This window comes from Rhinoderma darwinii, chromosome 4, assembly GCF_050947455.1.
Source record: "Rhinoderma darwinii isolate aRhiDar2 chromosome 4, aRhiDar2.hap1, whole genome shotgun sequence".
NCBI classification, from domain to species: Eukaryota; Metazoa; Chordata; class Amphibia; order Anura; family Rhinodermatidae; genus Rhinoderma; species Rhinoderma darwinii.
In genome coordinates, this window is record NC_134690.1 from 55860669 (window position 1) to 55884936 (window position 24268).

The following is a 24268-nucleotide window of genomic DNA, read 5'->3' on the forward strand; positions in this document are numbered from 1 at the left end:
TAAATCAGAATAATTGTTTCTGCAGCATGTGCATGGATTTCTACAATCACTATTCATATGAGTTGTGTGTGTGTGAACTTCAAGGGCTTTTCCAATGAGAAGAAATTGATGGGCTATACTCAGGATAGGCCATCAATATCTGATCGGTGGGGGTCCGACTTTAGCCAACCACGCCGATCAGCTGTTTTGAAGGGGCTGCGGTGCTCATGCAAGTGTTGCTTCCCCTTCATTACTGTCACTGCTCTGTACAGTGAAATACCAGCACTCTTGTAGCGGCAGTTCACCGTTTTACAGCCTTCTCCCATTCAAGTGAGTAGGAACAGGCTGTAATACTGTGAACTGCCACTACAAGTGTGTATGTGTTACACAGTATGGAGCAGTAAAGCGAATTAAGGGGAAGCAACAGTCGCATGAGCACCGTAGACCCTTCAAAACAGGTGATCGGCACGGTTGGCTAAAGTCGGACCCCCACCGATCAGATATTGAAGGCCTAACCTGAGGATAGTCCATGAATTTCTTCTCACTGGAAAACCCCTTTAAACATTGTGGGGAAAACTGAGAGGCCAGTATGGCCATAATAGGGCCACATTTTAGGGTCTATATTATGGTTTAAACACCAATACCGAAATTTGTTTCCCAAAGTCTCTGGGTCCTGTGTTCAATGGACCCTATGTAAAAATAGTACACCCCTCTCGTAAAGGGCTCTAATCTCCTGTTGTGAACCCCCAAATCTGAAGTCTGGACTCGACATGTCCAACATAGAGGTCTAACCTGTATCTATAGTAGACATGCCAGTGGTTTATTAGACAGCTTGTCGAAAAGGTCAGTTTGTCCGATTGTAATAAAAGACTAACAGACGCATTTGGCCATTTTTTGGTCTGAACTAATGACTTAGGTGACAGTGACGTCCGCTCTGTAAGTGTCTTCTACATAAAAATCTAGTGCACAACCTGATCATATATCATAATACATGTGGTAAAGAGAATGGGACTTGTAGTTTCGCAACCGCTAGTCCACATCTGTTTTTTATTTCGAGACAGATCCCGCAGCCCACAATGAATGGAAGCGAGATCCTGCACGGCACTGTAAGGGTTATTGTTTACAAGGCAGAAAAGCCGACTAAGCATTGTTGTAGTATGAATAATCCATAGTCTTGTCTCTGTCATTAGCAGCATGTTTGCTCTAAATTCATCCAAGCTTGAGAGACTTCCAGGTCTGACACTGGCAATTTGTAGATGGAGTCATTGTGAGGATATGAAGTATTGCTTCTCATATGTTTTAATTGGGTTATGTCAATAGAAGGGTTTATAACTAGTACAAGAAGATACGACCGCTTGTTATACAGCAGAAATTACACCATAGGGATTGGTCTGGTCCCCAAGATTTCATCTTGAAAATGAGATACAAGCCCTTTAATATACCCACATCCCTACTCATAATATACTATATGGCCAAAAGTATGTGAACACCCGTCCATCACACCTATATTAGCTTGTTGGAGATTTCTTTCCAAAACCATGGGTATTAATATGGAGTTGGTTCCCCCTTTTGCAGCTATAACTTCCTCCACTCTTGGCAGGGTTTCTACAAGATTTTGGAGGGTGTCTGTTGGAACTTTTGCCCAATTATCCAGAAGAGAATTTGTGAGGTCGGACACTGATGTTAGATGAGGGGGCCTGACTCCCAATCTCCGTTCTAGTTCATCCCAAAGGTATTGGATGGGGTTGAGGTCGGGGCTCTGTCTGAGCCAGTCAAGGTCTTCCACACCAAACGCCTCACATCATGATTTTATGGACCTTGTTCACTGGGGCACAGTCGTGCTGGAATAGAAAATTGTCTAACATGTCTTTGTATGATGTAGTATTAACATTATCTTTACCTGGAATTAAGGGGCCAAACCCTACAAAATAGCCCCAGACCATTATCAGTCCTCCAACCAAATGTTGCAGTGGGCATTATGCATTCCGGTATTTAGTATTTTACTGGTATCCGCCAAATCTAGATTAGTCCATCAAACTGCCAGATAATGGAACGGGATTCATCACGCCACAGAACACGTTTCCACGGCTCCAGAGTCCAGTGGCGACGCGCTTTACACCGATCCATCCGGCGCTTGCCATTTTGCATGGTCATCTTAGACTTGTAGGCAGCTGCTCAACCATTGAAACCCATTTCATGAAGCTCCCAACGCACAGTCTGTCTGAAGATTGCATGTCTGTGTGCTTGATTTTATGTACCTGTTTGCAAAGGGTGTGGCTGAAACATCTTAACTCGAATAGTGGTGTTATGGCCTCTATTTTTACAGGACATATATGACAGGTCTAACTGGATAGAATAGTGCAGCTTGCTGTACTATTCTGGCCGTCAAATTGCAATGAAGACCTGATGGATAATAACTAATGAAGAGCACCTTAGCTCTGTCAGCAATAGATAGCCTGCTTGTTAATGGTTTCCATGTAGCAACACTACACGGCTCAGAATAAAGCCTGTGTGATTCAAAGGTTGAGCTTCACTTTACATATTATCTTATATGTGGAGCATTATGTATATTTGGTTTTGAAATAAACCTGACTTTATTATTCATAGACTTTCTCAAAGGGATGACCCCTTCTAAAAAAGAAGCAGGGCCGGTGATGACAGCTGATCAGCGTGAGTCCATCTTCTCTAATCCCTGGTGATCAGCTGCGTCTGGCCATATATTTCTTTTAATGGTCAACTGTAATGCATGGACGGGCCGGGTCTGTCAAAGCGACTCTCCGTTCTGGCTTACAGAGTGGGTCGCGAGCGATCGAGCATTTATATGATGTTCATGTACCCTAGTAGGGCATATGGACAGGGGTTATCTTCATGGGACAACCTCTTTAATGTTTTCTTGAAGGTTCACCAAAGGTCAAACTTCATTCTAAGGGCTTATTAAGACGAACGTATAATATGAAAATCACGCGCCTCGCACGGACCTATGTTAGTCAATATGGCCGTTCAGACTGTCAGTGATTTTCACGCAGCGTATGTCCGCTGCGTGAAACACACAACATGTCCTATATTTGCCTGTTTTTCGCGCATCACGTACCCATTTAAGTCAATGGGGGCGTGAAAACCGCGCATGGCACACGGACGCACTTCCGTGTGACGCGCGGGATTTGCGTTACAGTAGTCAAAACTATGAATGAAAACAGAAAAGCACCACTTACAAACATAAAAACAGAGTGTCATAATGATGGCGGCTGCGCGAAAATCACGCAGCCACGCATCATATGCTCATGACACACTGAGCTTTTGTGGACCTTTTGCGCGCGCAAAACGCAGCGTTTTTTGCGCGTGCAAAACCCACACGCTCGTGTGAATCCGACCTTAGACTGGGTTCACACAGATTTTTTTGCAAGAGGAAAATCTGCCTCAAAATTCCATTTGGAATTTTGAGGCAGATTTTCCTCTGCCTGCGTGCCGATTTTTGCAGCGTTTTTCGCCCGCGGCCATTGAGCGCCGTGGGCATAAAACGCAGCGAAATAAGTTTTTTCTGCCTCCCATTGATGTCAATAGGAGGTCAGAGGTGTAAACGCCCAAACATAGGGCATGTCCCTTCTTTTTCCCGCGAGCTGGTTTTTCCACTCGTGGGAAAAAAACGTCTTTGCCTCCCATTGAAGCCTTTTCCGCATCAAAAAACGTGTCAAAAAACTGTGTGAACTGGCCCTAAGAAATGTTTGTTTTTGTGGTTTTGAATAACTATTTCAAGGATTAGATGACATGTACACTATATTTGCTGACTTGTGATCAGAGCTTAGTCATCGCAGTACATACGTGTTGTCACATATCATTTGTACTTGCATATTTCTGCAATTATGATATGTGATGGGTGTGGGTCACTGTACAGTCACATTGTTTCCTGAAATGTCAAAAGAGTTCAGTTCTGTAAATCCTGCGCTCTGATTGTTATCTAAACATCTACAAAAACATTATCTGCGCTGTGCAGGCCTCATGCACACTACGGAGGCTGCACGTGGCTCTCCCTGTGACCTCTGGTGGAGAACACCTCCGTAATACGGTATCCGATAGAACATGACACCATTTTTTTATTCAATTGGAAACATACAGAGTTACAGTATGGCCCTATAGACCTCTATGGGTTCCGTATTATGATTCTGTAGAACGCCATATGTGTGGAGCCATATTCCTCCCGTGTGCAGGAGCCCATTTGTCGGGGTTGTTTTGTTGGCATTTTTCTAGATGTGCAGCAACAATTTCATTAAAAGGGAATTTGTCAAATTCACACAGTACGTTTTTCTGTCACAATTCTGTGGCTTGTATTATTTGTTCGGTCTGTTGCTTATGTTTTTAGTGTTCTGTTTTGTGGCATTTTCTTCATGGACTTTCCCTCCTTTTCGATAATTATACATTTTGGATTTATTCCCAACGTTACACAATGAATTCATATACATTGATATTTTCTTTTCTAGAGGAAAAAAGAGAGAGAGAAAAAAAAATGGGGTAAATGGCGAAAATTACAGTTGCATCCTGTTTTTGGCCTACATCTGTAAGGCTCTTGTTCTCCAGCCTTATGCCAGAGTGTGTCCTTTTGACATAAGGGCTTATTCAGACGAACGGGATATACGTCCGTGCAACGCGCGTGATTTTCACGCGCTTCGCACGGACCTATATTAGTATATGGGGCCGTGCAGACATGTGCGTGATTTTTACGCAGCGTTAGTCCGCTGCGTAAAAGTCACGACATGTCCGTTCTTTGAGCGTTTTTTGTGCATCACGCACCCATTGAAGTCAATGGGTGCGTGAAAATCACGCATGCCAAACGGAAGCACTTCCGTGCGACCAGCGTGATTCGCGCAAAAGCTGTCAAAAGTATGAATGAAAACAGAAAAGCACCACGTGCTTTTCTGTTTACAAACATCCAAACGGAGTGTCATAATGATGGCGGCTGCGAGAAAATCACGCAGCCACGCATCATATGGTGATGACACGGAGCTGTTAAGTGCCTTTTGTGCAGGCAAAACGCTGCGTTTTTTGCGTGCGCAAAAAGCACACGCTCGTGTGAACCCAGCCTAAGTTTGACAGGTTTACGTCTGGATACCTTTTTAGTCAGGTAATAAAAAGTGTAGGTGACCACGCTTTTCAGAACCGCAAAAATACATACATTTTCTTTATAATAGAAGTCAAAGACAAACAGCTTAGACATTGTGGATATATTTTTGCATAGTAAACAATTGGGTCCATCTGAAGACAAAAAGGGGAAAAATACCAGCGCTTCTCTAAAAAAAAAAAAAAAGGATCCCTCAATAGAATGAGAACTTTATACAGCTGTATGCAAATAGTATACTTATTTTCCGGATTGCTATTGAATTTGCTATTGAGTGCTGCTGCTTTCTATATGTATAAATATATATATATTTCACTCTGACATAGGGGTGAACATTGCCTATAGAATGCATGCATGTGTGCCTTTTAACAGAAATGTATTATCAGAAAATTACATATTATTTAAATCAGGTTTTTATTCTGAACGGTTTTTTTTCTTATGGGACTTTCCATATATTGAAAAATCGTGAAATACTCAAGTTTTTACACTGGACACTAGATCACACACAATAGGTTATCTTTGTCTGTTTTCTGCTTCTCACTTTCAGCTTTAGGCCTTATTTACACGAGCGTATTTCACGTCCGTGATACGCGCGTGAAAATCACGCACGACGCACGGACCTATGTGAGTCAATGGGGCCATTCAGACATTCTGTGTTTTTCACGTGGCGTGTGTCCACTGCGTGAAACTCACTGCATGTCCTATACTTGGGCGTTTTTTGCGCATCGCAGTCAATGGGTGCGTGAAAATCACGGACATCACACGGACGCCCTTTGTGCTGTGTGTGATTCACGCAACAGTTGCTTAAAAAATGATGAGAAAAAGAGAAACACCTCCTTTATTTCATTTGGCATACGTCAAAACACTTGACATAAGGATGCCATGTGCGCAAAAATAACGCAGACACGCGCCAAACACTGATAACCCGCGGAACTGCAACGCGCGCAAAATGCAGCATTTTTTACGCGTGCAAAACGCACACTTTCATGTAAATAAGGCCTTACTGTGTAGACTGGGTTAGCGTAAGCAAAGTTGTGTTATTATCATTAGAGGGCAGAGGATTTCATGTCAGATAACATCTCCTTATACTGCTGCATGCCTGGCTAAGACACTACATGCGGCTCCCCTGCCACTACCTGGTCTCTAGGAAAGGGGCTTTACTTTATCTTTTTCTAGGGACTGTATTAGTCTATGAACACTTTTTTGACCATTAAATGGGTTTTCCAGGCAGTAAAAATTGATGGCCTATCCTCAAGATAGGCCATCAATAGCTGATGGGTCGGGGTACGACTCCCGGAAGGGGACGCAGCGCTTGTACACTTCAATGGGAGAAAAGGCTACAATACCTGTGAATCACAGCTAAATGCGTGTCAACGATTCACAGTGAGCATGAAGAAATGAATAGGAAGCAGCGCTCGTATGAGGCCTGCGGCCCCTACAAAACTGCTGATCGGCAGGGGTTCCGGCAGTCGGACCAAGACCCACCAGCTATTGATCACCTATCCTGAGGATAGGCCAATTTTTATTGCCTGGAAAACCCCTTTAATTCTCATTTATTGCAGCTGCCATAAAGCACACCCTGCTGCACTGTCTATACTGACAATATTGGAAGGATGTATATGCCCCCAATATGGCCCTCACAAAAGTTTTTAGCATCAAAATGTATAGTCTTGTGGGGGTTTTTTTGTTTTGTTTTTTTTTACAAAACACGTCAGATGTATTTTCCAAAAGTACCTCATATAGTAAAATATCACATTAAAATTGGCATGAAAAACTGAGAGTTATTTTGTCTCATCTGAATACATGTGAATAACTGGACATAACCCTTTAGCAGTTTGGAGGTATAATGCTCCTATTAACGGACTCGTCATGATTTTCTTTTCTATCCGCAGGTGAACTTTGTAGCGTGCCAACTATTTGCCTTGCTTGCTGCTATCTGGTTTCGTACCTACCTTCATTCAAGCAAAACTAGCTCTTTAATCAGGCATGTAGTTGCGACCCTTCTGGGCCTGTACCTTGCACTTTTTTGCTTTGGATGGTAAGTGGATTTCATTTGTATTTTCATGTGTATCTGAATATATGGATATGCAAACCAAGCAGCGTTCAACTCAGTGGTTCAGTAATATTGGGGTTATATTGTTCTAATGTCGTTTTTTAGTTATGGTATATGGCTCGGATTGATGGGCGTATGAACCCCCCATGATCACTAGAACAAAGGGATTGCAGGGTTTTAAAGCTATACAGCACCCCTTTGGATTCTTTCCATATGCAGCACTACTCTTGACTAGTTGCTGTGCCGGTGTGTCAGCTCAGCTACATTAACCACAAATTCCACCACGCCTAGTCATATGCCATTACTTATTGTGGGGGGGGGGGTGCCCCTTTAAAGGTGTTGCCTGTTCATATGAGTTTTCCATCGACACAGTGATGCCAGGCAACTAGGACCCCCTGCCAGCAGCTGTAATTGCCGGGGGAAGTGGATGGCAAGTGTTTATTGAAATCAATGAGCCATGCGTTATTTTTATTTACCTACAGTCGGTCTGTTGAGCAACTCTACAAAAACTTTAGTTTTCTTAGACCTAATGCACACGACCGTGGTGATTTTGCGGTCCACAAAATCATGGATCTGTTGTCTGTATTTGCGGTCTATTTGCCACAAAAAACCTTCCATAGTGGGATCCATATGTCATCAGTATTCACGGATCCGCAAAAAAAAAATTATAATTAGGAATTAATTGGAATTTGGAATTAAAGAGGCTCTGTCACCACATTATAAGTGCCCTGTCTCCTATATAAGGATATCGGCGCTGTAATGTAGGTGACAGTAATGCTTTTTATTTAAAAAAACGATCTTTTTTCACAACGTTAGGAGCGATTTTGGTTTATGCTAATGAGCTTTCTTAATGCCCAAGTGGGCGTACTTTTACTTTCGACCAAGTGGGTGTTGTACAGAGGAGTGCATGACGCTGACCAATCGGCATCATGCACTCCTCTCCATTCATTTACACTGCACTAGCGATATAGATATATCGCTATGTGCAGCCTCATACACAAGCCCTAACATTACTACAGTGTCCTGATAATGAATACACATGACCATCCAGCCTGGACGTCATGTGTACTCAGAATCCTGACACTTCTGACTCTTTTCTGTGAGATTTACAGCAACGGATACGAAATCTCGCGAGATCACTGAGCTAAACGAGATTTGGTTTCACTTGCCGGAATCTCACAAAAAAAGAGTCAGAAGTGTCAGGATTCTGAGTACACATGACGTCCAGGCTGGATGGTCATGTGTATTCATTATCAGGACACTAGTAATGTTAGGGCTTGTGTATGTAGCTGCACATAGTGATATAACTATATCGCTAGTGCAGTGTAAATGAATGGAGAGGAGTGCATGATGCTGATTGGTCAGCGTCATACACTCCTCTGTACAACGCCCACTTGGTCGAAAGTAAAAGTACGCCCACTTGGGCATTAAGAAAGCTCATTAGCATAAACTTAAATCGCTCCTAACTTTGTGAAAAAAGATCGTTTTTTTAAATAAAAAGCATTACTGTCACCTACATTACAGCGCCCATCTCCTTATGTAGGAGACAGGGCACTTATAATGTGTTGACAGAGCCTCTTTAATGTCACCAGATTGTTCGGCAAATACGGACAGTAAAATGACATGCCCCACATGGATTCATAAACATCACGGTCGTGTGCATGAGGGCATATAAATGAATGGGTCCGTGTACTATCCCCTAAATTGCGGCTAGTACACAGGAAAAAAACCACGGTCCTGTGCATTAGGTCTTAGGCCATACTCACAAATTTTTACTGCTGCTGTTCTTTCCCATGGAAGAATTTATATATTTTTTGATATATTTTTTTACTTTGACCACAATATAAACAGCATGTAATTACATTTTTACATGTGGTACCACAGATTTTTGTACAATACTAAAACAAAACACCCCTGCAACTGCAGTGCACAGGCCATTTTTGTAAATATTTTTTTGTGTAGTGGTGATATGGTTCTCAACCACATCAATATTGCACCTATTGTTCTGTGTGTACTCTGGGCTTTTGAGTATGTATTAGACTCATTTTGCCGTTTTGGCGCAGTTCCTGAATACCTTTTTTTTTATCCCAACAGCAGGCGTGCATTCTAAACCCAGTTCACACATGGAGTTTTTGTTGTATTTTTCACACTGGATACAATTTGTTAAAAATAAGAAAACTCCCAGAATGCCTTATAAAGACCCTTAAACACGGGCCAGTGATCAGGCGACCGCATGTTTCTGATCATTTCACGATGCAAACAGGGCATCAATCAGCCGACAAACGACTGTTTGCAGATCACCTATGCGGAGAAAAGAATGATCGCTTTTTGGCAGCACATCCTTCCATGTAAACACGGTGTGTGCTGCCAAAAAGATACAAAATGTATGCGGATGAACAATCATATTACCGATCGTTCGTCCCCATACATTCTGATTATTGCTCCATTTAATTGGGACAAATGAGTGGCAATCAGCATGCTGTATTTTTGATTGGCACTCTTTTACCGGGTGAAAATCTGCCCATATAAAGCAAGAATCAGCAGAATTGTGAATACAGCTCTGGACTACTCAGGTTGCAACTCAGCATCAGTAGAGTAAAGCTATGTATTTACATAGGTGAACTTCAGATCTATAACCTCACTTTTATCAATGGTACGTTCATAAAGTTTATTAGCCATTTTGTAGACCTTTCCATGATATAAGGAGCATATTGATATAGCCTACACTGTAACTCGCATACGGAAAGTTAGAATATCATATATATAGCCTGATCATAACTGTGGTGATTCACCTGGTGGGTCTTTTGTTCTTCTTCCCACCATCTATCACAAGAATGTAACGCCAGCATAGAGGAAATTGCTTCTAGCAATTCTGTTAGAGAGAAGTGGATCGTGTTATAATGAAAGCCTGGCCAGCCATAACAATAGATGGAGCTGGAACAATTGGTGCCTTCTATGTAATTGAACTGTGTCCGTATGTCAGCGTTATGTGTTTATGTAGTTAATTTATTTAAATTGCAGGCGCCTCATATACTAGACTTCATATCACTGGATCGGCATTATAAAGCAATGAAGCCGCTATTGTTCTGTCTTCATGTTTTCCTGTGACAGATCCACTACAAAGAGGTTGTAAGCAGACAATTGATCATTTTAGAATACAGAAGACTCTGCCACTTTGTTCTGGAATAGGCTCGATGATTCTATTACTTGCCCTCATGCCGATCTCTATAAGCAGGCTGAAATCAATTTGCCAGAGTTAAAGAAATGGTCCAAACACGGACAACTGATAACCTATCCACAGGATAGGTCATCAATATATAATCGGTGGGGGTCCGGAACCCAGACCCTGCACCGATCAGATGCTCCGGGCGCCGGATGTTATGCAGGGTATGTATCATTCGGAGGCGGAAGCAGATGACACCGACTACTGCATAGCGGCCATGCTGCAGAACAGCAACTCTGCTCCTATTCATTTGAATACGAGCAGAGCCGCCGTACTGCAACTCGGCCGCTATTCCGTGACCGGAGCATCTGTTTCCATAGCAAACAATGTCGATTTTTTTGACAGGCGTTTTCATGTTTTTTTCTCATGCCAAAACATTCATGTGAGACATACATTTAAAAACGAAATGTGAACTGGGGCTTACGGACAATCTAGGAGGGTTGGCACATATGTCACATAATAAAGGGGGTCAGTTTCTCCTAAACCAGATTTCTGTTTCGCGCCTGGTGTTAAAATTACAATTCCAGAATGCAAATCTGTGGAATCTGTTACTTGTCTCATTTTGAAGGTGTAATATATTGAAAGTCATGACTCTCAGTCTGACATCTTTTTACAATTATTATTCCGTTTCTCTTGCAATCATTTTTATAACCTTGAATTGCAGAGTGTTAGATAAGGAATCTGAGCTCTGTATTTTCTTATATAAGTAAAGCTCAGCGGTCTATATCCTCAGTGTGTAATGCACTTTAAGAAATGGGGTCCCCTGTAGCAGATCACAGTAACCTCGGCTTCATGGGCTGCTTGGGGATTTATCCCAGTTTATTTTAAACCCAGATAGTGCCCCAAAGTTCTCGATTAGGGATATTGTTTCTGCCAGGGAATCACCCGCGTCTCCCAAATATAAAAGCATATCGTCTGCGTAAAGAGCTACTTTTTCCTGCACAGATCCATAGAAGAATCCTTTGATATCATCAGACAGATGTATGCGCGCTGCCAAGGGCTCTACTGCCACCGCAAACAGGAGGGGCGATAACGGGCATCCCTGTCTGGTCCCTCTTTCCAAAGCAAATCGTGGAGATAATCCCCCGTTTGCCCGTATTCGGGCCGAAGGACAAGAATACAAGACCTTAATCCATGCTATAAAAGACTGACCAAAACCCATAGTCTCCAAGGTGCACCAGAGATATTGCCATTCCACACTGTCAAACGCTTTAGCAGCGTCCAGTGAGAGAATGGCTCTTTCACCTTCGTTGTCTGCCTTGAGCTGAAGATTCAAAAATAAACGTCTCAAATTCATGGCTGTCGACCTCGCAGGCATAAAACCGGTTTGATCCGGATGTATAATGGTAGAGATAACACCATTCAATCGCAGTGCTAAGGCTTTTGCCAGAATCTCAACATCCGATGTTAATAGTGAAATCGGTCGGTAAGAATCAGCTAATTGAGGATCTTTCCCGGGTTTCGGCAAGACCACAATAATGGCTTCTTGCATGGACGCCGGCAAAGAGCCACGTTCTAGTGAATAATTAAACACCTCTAATAATTTTGGTAGCAGCACCGCAGAGTATTTTTTATAAATTTCAACTGGCAGCCCATCTGACCCCGGTGCCTTATCATTAGCCATCTGTTTGACCGCTTCCTCCAATTCCTCCAACGTGAGTGGAGAGTCCAAAAGTGCTTTGTCCTCTCTTGACAATTTAGGTAGCTGTCTTTAGCTAGGAATGTGCATATATCAGTTGTGGATGGGTGCACCTTGGAGGTATAGAGATCGGAATAAAAGTCTCTCAAGACCTCTAAAACTTCGAAGTTCTCAGTAACCAAACGCTCCTCCGCCGTTCTCAGAGCTGTGACATGCGCTACCCCCTGTTGTGCTTTTGCTACCACTGCCAGCATATGACCAACCTTTTCTCCTTCTTCAAAAGCATTTTGCGCATAAAACTGCCGTTTTCTATTCGCCATTGCTAATAAATGTAAATTTAATGCCTCTTGTGCTCTACGCAAATGTCTGTTGTACCGCGGTTGGAGTTAAAATGAATGCCGTCTCTGCCTTACTCATTTCTTCATGCAATCTCGCATCCTCTTTCCTAGAAGCGGTTTTGTGCCTACTAATAGCCTGCATAAGTATGCCTCTCAAATATGTCTTCATTGCATCCCATACATAAGGAATGGAAGCAGAGCCACAGTTAATCTGAAAATAATCCTCCAGTTTTTGGGCAATGTAACCTTGCCCATCCACCAGAGTCAGCCAAAAAGGATTCAGTTTCCAAATTCTCGGGCAATGGGGACCCTGATTATTAATATCCACCGTGACCCTGAGGGGAGAATGATCTGATAATGTTCTAGGTAGATACTCCACCTGGCTAACTAAGGGTAGCATACTCTCGTTCCCCAAGGCTATATCTATACGGGATAGAGAAGAATAAGTAGATGAACAGCAGGAGAAATTCCTTTCACCAGGATGTTGTAGTCTCCATATATCCAACAATCCCATTTCTTGCACCAGTGTACCGAACGGAGTCCGGGCCTCTCCTTCCCTCCTGTCCCCCTCTCTACATTTATCCCAGTTGGAATCAATAATATTATTAAAATCCCCAAGTAGGAGCAGCGGGATCCCTGGTTTATCCGCCACGTAGGTCATGGCCTTCAATAATACTTTATTAGAAAAGGGCGGAGGTATATATATAGATATTATTATAAACATCATTGAGTAAATGGTGCAAAGCATACAGATATATCGCCCTTCTGCGTCCACCTCCATATCCAGACAATTAAATGGAATCTGTTTGTGCACTAAGAGACTAACTCCCCTAGAGTATACTGAGTACGTGGAGTGACCACTGAATCCCACCCACCTCCTCTGTAACCGCTGTAATCTATCAGTTATCATATGTGTCTCTTGCTGCAGACATACAATCGACGGCTGTTGCTCACCGATAAATTAAAAAATGGCCTGGCGCTTTGTAGCATCCGCCATACCCTGCCCTGATGTTCCAACCAATAAATCTGACAGAGTTAGCCATAGTCAAAGTGTAGCTCAATGTTTAACCATACATGTCTCATCTGTGAACAAGGGTGTATTTCGATTTTACACTCATATACACTCCAATTAAGTGCCAACTTTATCCCTAGAACCCCCCCCAACAGACCCCACATATAAACATAGAAATCCTCTCTCTCCCAGAGAGTGGGCGTTAAAATTCCTACTAGTGCAATGTAAAAGACCGCAATAAAATGGAGTAAACCGTACGACCATTCTATCTAAGCACTTATCCTGCATTTCAACATAACAAACCTGATAGGCATAAAGCCCATCAGTTCTGCCTGAGGTACCAACAATTAGCAGCAAATCCGATCACATATTCATTATTTTACATAACATTAATCAAGATACATGACCTGCGAGATAACATATATGAGTCCTATTTCAGGGCGTCTTGACACGTAGTTGCCTCTCGTGTCCATCCAGCCATTGCATGGCCACATGTGGATTTTCAAAGAAATGAGTTCCTCCCAAAGCTGCGACACGTAACTTCGCTGGGTATAGCATAGAATACGCCACCTGCAAACTTCTCAGCCTCTTCTTGACATCTTGGAATCTTGCTCGTTTACGCTGTACTTCCGCTGAGTAATCCGGGAATATGGAGACTTTCCCGCCATTCACAGCCAAATCCGGACATTCCCTCGCTTTTCGTAGAATAATATCCCGATCTTTGTAGTGTAATAACTTAGCCAGTATAGGCCTCGGTGTGTGCCCAGGTGGTAATGGACGCGTCGGTACACGATGAGCCCGCTCAATAGCAAATAGTGGTGTGAAGGCGTTTTCCCCAAAAGAAGTGCGCAGCCATTTTTCCATATATTCCGTGCAATTCAAACCTTCAGATTTTTCCGGTATGCCAATCAGCCTGACATTATTACGACGTAACCTGTTTTCTAGGTCGGTGGTTTTGTTAAATAAGGCCACAATATCTTGTGTCGACTTCTTGGAATCTTTCATGGTGTTAAACATATTATCTTCCAGGTCAGTGACCCGTCCCTCCACTACACCTAGGCGCTCATTAACTTTTTGCATATCGTGCCTAATAATAGCAATATCTTCCTTCATGGCACCCACCTTCATATTCAAGGTAGACAGTGAGGACTTGCAGTAGTTAATAGCCAGGAGCACATAGTACTCACTGTTGTCTCATCGACCGTAGCAGGATCGGGAGTATACCGTTCCCCGTTGCTCCTTTCCCTGGGCTCGTCGGCAGTACGGGCAAATCGCTCCAGCCTGCCTGCAATTGTGACCACCGGCTCCACATGCTGTTCAGCCTGCCTCTCCTCCCCATCGCTATCTTGTGAGTCCCGGTCCGCGGGTCTCTGAGAGAATCGCGCCTTGCTTCTGGTCATATTTTGGCTCATCGATTCGTAATCACCGCAGCAGGTAAGGATCCACGTTAGTACAGGGATTCAGGTAACTGCCAATGAATATAGATCACCTCAGACAGAGTAATCGGATAAGTTTAAGGAGTTCTTGCAGGAGCTCACGAACGTGCGACTCTCTACATGCTCAGCAAGCCACGCCTCGAATTGGCCGTATTTAGCGGGACCAGCCAACCATCTAATGTGTATGTCAGCATCCCGTTTTTCTCCCGACGGCAGATGTTGGGGGAGATAAGGATCGGGCTGTTAAAGTTCACTTTTTGTTTGTTGGTAGATAAGCCGCTGCCAAAGGGGGTCTTTCAGCAGCTTTTTCTGTTCTCCCTATTAAAAACACATGCAAGCTCGGCCATGCCGGGGAGTCGCTAGGAATAGCTGTCAGACGAACGATCATTCAATCGACCGCTATCTGAAGTGTATGGCCATATTTAGTTTGAAAATATATTATATAAGGAAACCTGTTTATATAATACAAATGGGCTGTTCATTGATAATAACCTAATGTCTTTCATCTTTTTAGGTATGCCTTACATTTTATTGTGCAAAGCGGTATCTCCTATTTCATCATGATCGTGGTAGGCGTGGAACATATGCACAAGTAAGATATTTACATGTTTACTTACTATTTACATTTAAGTTCTGGATCATCTATGGCATGTGATGGTTGTCAGGAACAAAGAGAACTTGCTGCTGCCAGTACATAGGCTGTTCACTTCATATTGTACAATTTTTAATTTAGATCTGCACACTCCCCCCCCCCCCCTTACAAGTACACATGTGTTATAGTAAACTATCAAAGGGATCTGTCAGCAGGTTCTCTAAGGATCTATTCAAACTGCCTTTGTAGTGTCCGTTCGGTTTATGTCAAACCGTTCCGCATAAGTCAAATGTATCCATAGGTCCCCATTCACCTGACGGATGTTAAAAGAGTCTCCTTTCGGTATGCGTGGCGAGTTATATGTCGGTATACCTTTTTTTTCAACTCTATGGAATAACGTAGTGAACAGCGCTATTCCATACAGACTCATCCCGTATGAAAAATGCATACTGCACTATATACAATTTTTCTTCGCAATGGAAGCCTATGGGCGACTTATGCTATTGTATGCCTATATCATAGCATACATCGGTGGCTCACGTCAGAGGTCTATGTCGGGAGATCCTCCCGTGGAATAGTTCCGACGTACACTGCGAATGCAGTGTGAATAGACCCTACCCAGTTTGATTTGCTTTGTATAAAGGGCATTAAGGACTCATGCAAACTGGTATATTATGGATTTGTATCGTTTGGATCCATAATAGCAGTTCTTCTGCAGTGCATCACAAAATATGGCATGACATGTAGTACCTATAGGTCTGTAATATAAACTGTAGGGTCCCTGTGGGCTGCCGAAAATGGCATGAAGCTATTTGTTTTGTGCTGGGCTGCCCAATATTAAAGGGGTTATGTAGGGACCAAAAAATATTATCTGTGTACTCTCTGCAGTATGTGACTACACCCGCTAATATACATTTCGGTCCCCCGTCGCGATGATTTTTAGATTTTCATAGATTTTTATAGCGCTGCCGGGGGACCGGAAGTCTAGTTGCACATCCTTTGACGATGATACGACACTTCATCATGTGACCGGCCACGCTGTAGCAGCAGTAGTACATCGGGTACATGGAGTACAGCAGGGTTGGTCATGTGACGAAGAGTCGTATCGCCATCAATGAAGGCTGTGCAACTGGACTTCCGGTCCCCCGGCAGCGCTATAAAAATCTATGAGAGTCTCAGAATCAGCGCGACGGGGACTGGAATGTATATTAGCGAGTGATCTCACATACTGCAGGGACTACACTGCTAATAATTTTTGGTCCCCACATAACCCCTTTAGGCATATATTCTACGAAAATAGAGAAAACAGCATAGGGGATCTCCTTACAGGTCCCCTTATATATTATCAATAGCATGAACAGCCCATGTACTGGCATTAGCTTGCTTGCTGCTTTGCAAAGAAACATTCTGTACCAGACATATAGCTTTTAGATTATACTTCTGATTTCCAGCAATTATCTTTTCCTCCCTCCCCAGACAACGCTAATCTATTGCTACCTTCCTATTATTATCAGTAGACCCGGAAAGTAGACTTTAGACTTTTTTGGTTGATTATGTATAAAAAGCAAACAAACAGTAATGCTGCCTATGGCAACGAATATAAAGCATGGTCGCATTTACCAATCTTAAAATGACAGTTTCCATGGACCCCACCATTGGGCCTTGTTTTATTTCAAGCAACTCCCATCATCTTTTTCATTACCAACTAAAGGGTCAAATCTGGTAGAAATAATTCAGTTGATATTAACAGACAGTTGCTTTTATACTGCAGCAAATATATAGTAGACTCAAAATCCATCGGCAGCCAGTGATAATACTTTTCGCAGAGTTGTACTAAAATATGACTGTGAGTGTTAGGCTGGGTTCACACGACCTATTTTCAGACATAAACGAGGCGTATTATGCTGTCAAACGACGACGCGTAAATTGACTGCCTCGTCAAAAGAAGGTCAGGGCACTTCTTTGCAACGTAATTTGAGCCGTTTTTCATTGAACTCAATGAAGAGCAGCTCAAGATATACGAGCGTCACAGACGCCTCGTATATTACGAGGAGGAGCATTTACGGCTGAAACGACGCAGCTGTTTTCTTCTGAAAACAGTCTGTCATTTCAGCCGTAAATGCCTGCTATCGTGTGAACATACCCTTAAAATGACCAGACGTGTTCCCCACCAGGACGTGTAAGTTATAACTTGTACATTTTACAGCAGGGAAGGTTTCGTATTGCAGTAAAATCGCGGCATTATCACAACTCGCTCTTGACCTGAATGTGACAATTGCAAAAACTCCTACATGGTCGGAATTTTTTAACTCATTGCAGGTCACCTGCAACTTTTTCCCCTCATAGAGGAACATTGAAATTGTGTAATTCCTTGGTTTTTCTATAGAAAAAATTAGGGTATGTCCGAACGTAGCGTAAATATTTTCCGCAACGTATTTAATTGCAGAAAATCTGCAGAGTAGCACAGTAGCAGCAGAATGGATGAGATTTGAACAAATCTCATCCACACGCTGCGTATCAACTACACCGAAAAAAACGTTCATAAATTGATCTGCATTGCGTTTTTTTTTAATCCGCAGCATGTAAATTTACACTGCAGAATCGCTGCTTTTTTGTTGCAGTTTTTCCCCATTAAATTCATTGGGAAGGTAAAACCCGCAACAAATAGCAGATTTTGTGATTTTTGCGGTGGAAAAGCGGTGATTCCGCCGCAAAAATCGCAACTCAGAAAAATAAAAAAGATTATACTTACCCATGCTTCTGCATCCAGCCCGGCCTCCAGGATGACATTTCATCCCTTGTGATTGCTGCAGCCAATTACAGGCTGCAGTGGTCAAGTGGGATGAAACGTCATCCCAGGAGGACGGGCTGTCAGATGGATGGTTCGCCATGACTGCGGGTCAGTAAAGGCTTTTATGTTATCTGCTGATTTCCGCAGCTGAGATTTGGCCCAAAAAACTGAACCACAATTTGGTGCAGTTTTTCGGTTGGAATTTCCTGCGGCGATCAGGGCAGATACGCTGTGTACTTTTACGCAGCGTATCCGCCCTGTGGGAACATAGGTTGAGGAAAAAAATGGAGATGGTGCATATTTCAAGGTAATTTAGCGGTAAGATTTATTGCACAGGGAACGTGTTGGCGACAAAAAACAATCATGTCAACAGTACACCATTGCTTTCATTTGCACTGTGGTTTTATATTTGGGACCAATGATCAGATTCAAGCACATTATATGGAGGAAGTTACACAGGTGAGTTGGCTCTTGCAGGATGGCGCCTGCTGGTTGTCTCTACATGCTCATCTGAACAAACCAGTAAGGCTATGTTCACACGCTAAAGTAAAAACAGCTGGAAAATGCAGAGCTGTTTTCAAGGGAAAACAGCCTCTGTTTTTAGCTGTTCTTTAACCCGTTAGTGACCGCCCCATGGTGTTTTTACAACGGCCACTAACGGACTTTATTCCGATGCAATGGCCTTTTTACGGCGCTTCATCAGAATAAATAAACAGAGCAGGGAGCCGTTAAATCTCCCTTCTCTCAGATACCAGAGGTAGCTGAGGGCTGGGGGCATCGCTGCTCTAACGGGTGAGATCGATAGCAGTATCGATCTCACCCATTTAACCCTTCAGATGCGGCGCTTAATAGCGAGCGCCGCATCTGAGTGGTTTTGGAGAGAGGGAGGGAGCTCCCTTTCTCTCGCACCGGCACCCGGCAATAAGATCGCAGAGTGCCGATGTCTTCTATGGCAGCCGGGGGGGGCCTAATAAAGGCCCCCAGGTCTGCCTGTAGCATATGCCTGCTAGGCCATGCCAGAGGCATGGCCTAGCAGATGCCTGTCCGTTTTACACCGACAGGCAGTAATACACTGCAATACAAAAGTATTGCAGTGTATTATAAATGCGAACGGAGGATCGCATAGTGAAGTCTCTTAGTGGGACTAGTAAAAAAGTTTAAAAAAAGTTTAATTAAAAGTGGAAAAAAAAGTTATTATATCATTTAACCCACACGGTGAATGTTGTAAAAAATTTTAATAAAAAACAATGCAAAAATTGCTGTTTTCTTTGAATCCAGCCTTAAAAATTTTTTGATAAAAAGTGATAAAAAAGTCGCAATTAGGCCTCATTTACACGAGCGTGTGCGTTTTGCGCACGCAAAAAACGCGGCGTTTTGCGTGCGCAAAAGGCACTTACCAGCTCCGTGTGTCAGCCCTGTATGATGCCCGGCTGCGTGATTTTCGCGCAGCCGCCATCATTATGACACTCCGTTTGGATGTTTGTAAACAGAAAAGCACATGGTACTTTTCTGTTTACATTCAGAGTTTGACAGCTGTTGCGCGAATCACGCAGTTCGCTCGGAAGTGCTTCCGTGCGGCATGCGTGGTTTTCACGCACCCATTGACTTCAATGGGTGCGTGATGCGCGAACAGTGCACAAAGATAGGACACGTCGTGAGTTTTTTTCAGCGCACTCACGCTGAGCAAAACTCACGGACTGTCTGCACTGCCCCATAGCCTAATATAGGTGCGTACGACACGCGTGAAAAGCATGCACGTCGCACGCACGTATATCACGCTCGTCTAAACGAGGCCTTACTCCAAAATGGTACCAATAAAAACTACAAGTCGTCCTGCAAAAAAAAGCCCTCAAACAGCTGCATCAGCGAAAAAATAAAAAAGTTATGGCTCTTCAAATTTGAAGACACAAAAACAAATAGTTTTGAAAAAAAAAGCGTTTTTACTGTGTAAAAGTAGTAAAACATACAAAATCTATATCAATTTGGTATCGTTGCAATCGCAACAACCCGCTGAATAAAGTTATTGTATTATTTATGCCACACGGTAAACAGCGTAAATTTAGGACGTAAAAGTGTGTCAAAATTGCAGTTTTTTTCTATTCCCCCCCAAAAAAATTTAAAAAAAAGTTAATCAATAAATTCTACGCACCCCAAAATGGTGCTATTAAAAATTACAACTTGTCCCGCAAAAAACGAGACCGTATACAGCTATGTCAACGCAAAAATAAAAAAGTTATAGCTCTTTGAATGAGACGATGGAGAAACGTAAAAAATTGCTTGGTCATTAAGGTCTAAAATAGGCTGGTCATTAAGGGGTTAAACATCAAACTTTTTTTTTGCTGCGTTTTTTTGTGGCCGTTTGTTAAGCTGTTTTTCTATTGACACAATGAAAAACGGCTCCACAAACGTCTCAAGAAGCATGCACTTCTTTTTACGGGGCGTTTTTTACGCGCCGTTTTTTCAAACCCATCGGAATGAAATCAATTGGCAGATTTTTGGAGTCGTTCAGCTTCTGTTTTTTCAGCTGTTTTTGGGCGTTTATGGCCCAAAACACAGCTGAAAATAAGCCGTGAGAACATAGACTCATTGTCATAAGTAAAATAAACATGATAAACTGATTTATACATAAGATAGATATCCTCGTAGTAATGTGATCTGCATATAACACTGTGCGCATTGTCAACAGGTCCAGCGCTAAGGATTATTCACTGCTCGCTGTCAGCTGCAACTACCCATGACTGGCAATTCTGCCAACTTGTATGCCCCTATTCCTACACTTCATTAAACAGTATGACAAGGCCATTAAAGATCTGTACGGTTCTTTATTTCACCTCATTACCTGCAGCCCAGTGAACTTTTAACCTGTTTGTTACGGACGTTACAGAAGAAAAAAGTCATTATTCCACTTCAATGTACGATAATATCGCTGCCAAATATATCGTTTGCCAACCATTCGTGGACTTTCTTTTTTTTTTTTTCCTGTTTTAAATTATTATAAAACATCTATAATTTGATTCAAATATAAAAAATTATTGTTTCGTCATTTTTGTTCATAAAGAAATTTAAATGGATGGTAAATTTTCAAGACTTAAAGGAGTTGTCCGCTTTTGTTACAAGAGTACCCTGAAAATAAGCTAGGCACCGAGTAGCCTGTTGCTGGGAACCCCTATGATCGATGGTTTAACCCGGCATCAAGTGTTTCATTTCTTTGCAGCGCCACTTTAGGGGAAATTAGGCATTACACAGCCCACATTGAAATTAATAGGCTAACCGAGTCCTTTAGAGCAAAATACATTCTTTGTAGCCGCTCTACGCTCTTTCTAAGGCCTCATGCACACGGCATGATTGTAGGCACGGCCTGCCGCCGACAGCCTCGGTCCGCATTTTCGGACCGGTCTCCCATACAAAATAAAGTAGGACATGCTCCATAATTCCCGGCACGGACACCTACCCGTAGCGATACGGAAAGGTGTCTGCCGCCAATAGGACGAGGCGGGTCCATAATTACGGTCCACAATTACAGAGATTTTTTACGGTCGTGTGCATGGGGCCTTATAGATGATTTTCCCGAAATGGGACCCCTTTCTGTTATTTCAGAATTTCTTAAGGGGTTTATCCGGGTGTAAAGGATCTGCCAGGCACAACTTCTGTGTATACGCCCATGGGTAATCAGTCTGCACCTGGTTCTATGTCTCTTAGACTGACTCCATCTTCCACCACTCAGGATGGCAGGCTTAGGAGTGGGAGAGCCTATCGCAGCCTGGCCAGACGGAGCTAGCTCCCGCTCTCTGTCTATTAGGGACTGAGTGGTGGGTAGATTAGGGCTCACTGTCTGTTTCCCTACTCCCCTGCCATTACATAATCACAAGCCCTATACCTAGGCTACCCTGGTCCCTCACTCTATTATGGACCCCCTTGAGACCCTGGCTCAGCAAATGCAGGGTCTCTCCCTACAGGTCCAGGCCCTGGCTCAGAGGGTCAACCAGCCTGACGCTGCCATGGTAGTACCCCTCACCTCACCTCTTGAGCCCCACCTCAAGTTGCCTGACCGGTTCTCAGGGGACCGGAGGACTTTTCTCTCCTTCCTGGAGAGTTGTAAGCTCTACTTTGGCTTAAAGCCCCACTCCTCAGGTTCTGAGAGCCAGCGGGTGGGTATAATTATGTCCCGGCTCCAGGAAGGGCCCCAAGAATGGGCCTTCTCCCTGGCTCCTGACGCCCCTGAACTTTCCTCCGTTGACCGTTTCTTTTCTGCTCTCGGACTCATTTATGACGAGACTGACAGGACTGCCTTTGCCGAGAGTCAGCTGGTGACCTTACGTCAGGGTAAGAGACCTGTGGAGGAGTATTGCTCTGACTTTAGGAAGTGGTGCGTAGCTTCTCGGTGGAATGACCCTGCCTTAAGGTGCCAGTTTAGGTTGGGTCTGTCAAACGCCCTGAAAGACCTGCTAGTTAGCTATCCCTGTTCTGACTCCTTAGACCAGGTTATGGTTTTAGCGGTACGACTTGACCGACGTCTCAGGGAACGACAACTTGAACGGTTTTGTGTTTTCCCCTCTGACTCCCCCATGATGCCTCCCGAGGTCCCGTTGCTTCGCTATTCCACGGAAGACTCGGAGGTACCTATGCAACTCGGGGCCTCCGTGTCCCCCCGACAACGTAGAGAGTTCCGCAGGAAGAATGGTCTCTGCTTCTATTGTGGGGATGACAAACATCAAGTGAACACCTGTCATCGGGGAGGTCACTTGGGCGCACAGGTATTTCCCGTAAATATGAAACTTAATAAGATCTTGCTTCCCTTTCAGGTCTCTTTTAGTGGTAGGTCTGCTACCGGCAGTGCCTTCGTGGATTCAGGGTCTTCTGCTAATATCATGTCTGTGGAATTTGCTATGTCTCTAGCTATGCCTTTGATTGATTTGCTTAAACCTGTCCCGGTAGTGGGAATCGACTCCACTCCTCTTGCTAATGGTTATTTTACTCAGCATACCCCTGTTTTTGAACTCCTTGTTGGCTCCATGCATTTGGAGCAGTGTTCTGTACTGTTGATGCAGGGATTATCGTCCGATTTGGTTTTAGGCCTTCCCTGGTTGCAGTTGCATAATCCCACGTTTGACTGGAATACTTGGGAGCTTACCAAATGGGGTAATGAATGCTTGACGTCATGTTTTTCTGTTAATTCTATTTCTCCCCCTGAGGAGGTGAACACGCTACCTGAGTTTGTTCAGGACTTCGCCGATGTTTTCTCTAAGGAGGCCTCCGAAGTGTTACCTCCTCATAGAGAATACGATTGCGCTATCGATTTGGTACCAGGAGCTAAGCTCCCTAAGGGTAGGATATTTAACCTTTCTTGTCCTGAACGTGAAGCCATGAGAGAGTATATCCAGGAATGCCTGGCCAAGGGTTACATTCGCCCCTCTACTTCTCCGGTAGGTGCTGGCTTCTTCTTCCTAGGGAAGAAGGATGGTGGTCTTAGGCCATGCATTGACTACCGTAACTTGAATAAGGTCACTGTAAGGAACCAGTATCCCATCCCTTTGATTCCTGATCTCTTTAATCAAGTCCAGGGGGCCCAATGGTTCTCTAAGTTTGATCTACGGGGGGCGTATAACCTTATCCGCATCAAAGAGGGGGATGAGTGGAAGACTGCGTTTAACACGCCCGAAGGTGATTTCGAATACCTCGTCATGCCCTTTGGGTTGTGTAATGCCCCCGCGGTCTTCCAGAATTTCATAAATGAGATTTTAAGGGATTACCTGGGGGTATTTCTTGTAGTGTACCTTGATGACATACTCGTGTTTTCCAAGGACTTGTCCTCCCACATTGAGCATGTCAGGAAAGTGCTCCAGGTCCTTCGGGAAAACAAACTGTTTGCTAAGACCGAAAAATGTGTGTTTGGGGTGCAAGAGATACCATTTTTGGGTCAAATCCTCACTCCTCATGAATTCCGCATGGACCCCGCCAAGGTCCAGGCTGTGGCGGAATGGGTCAAACCTGCCTCCCTGAAGGCGTTACAGTGTTTCTTGGGGTTCGCTAATTATTACAGGAGATTTATTGCTAACTTCTCGGTCATCGCTAAGCCTCTTACGGACCTCACTCGC

The 24268-nt window shown here is 43.5% G+C and overlaps 1 protein-coding gene across 1 annotated transcript in view; it reads left to right on the forward strand.

Moving 5' to 3' along the window:
• The window catches only part of MBOAT2 (membrane bound glycerophospholipid O-acyltransferase 2), a 243077-nt gene that overhangs the window by 68761 nt on the left and 150048 nt on the right, over positions 1-24268 (forward strand). Inside the window, exons 2-3 of the mRNA XM_075861127.1 lie at positions 6982-7127; positions 15305-15382. Of these exons, the coding sequence (XP_075717242.1) occupies positions 6982-7127; positions 15305-15382 (224 nt within the window). The remainder of the gene's footprint in view (positions 1-6981; positions 7128-15304; positions 15383-24268) is intronic.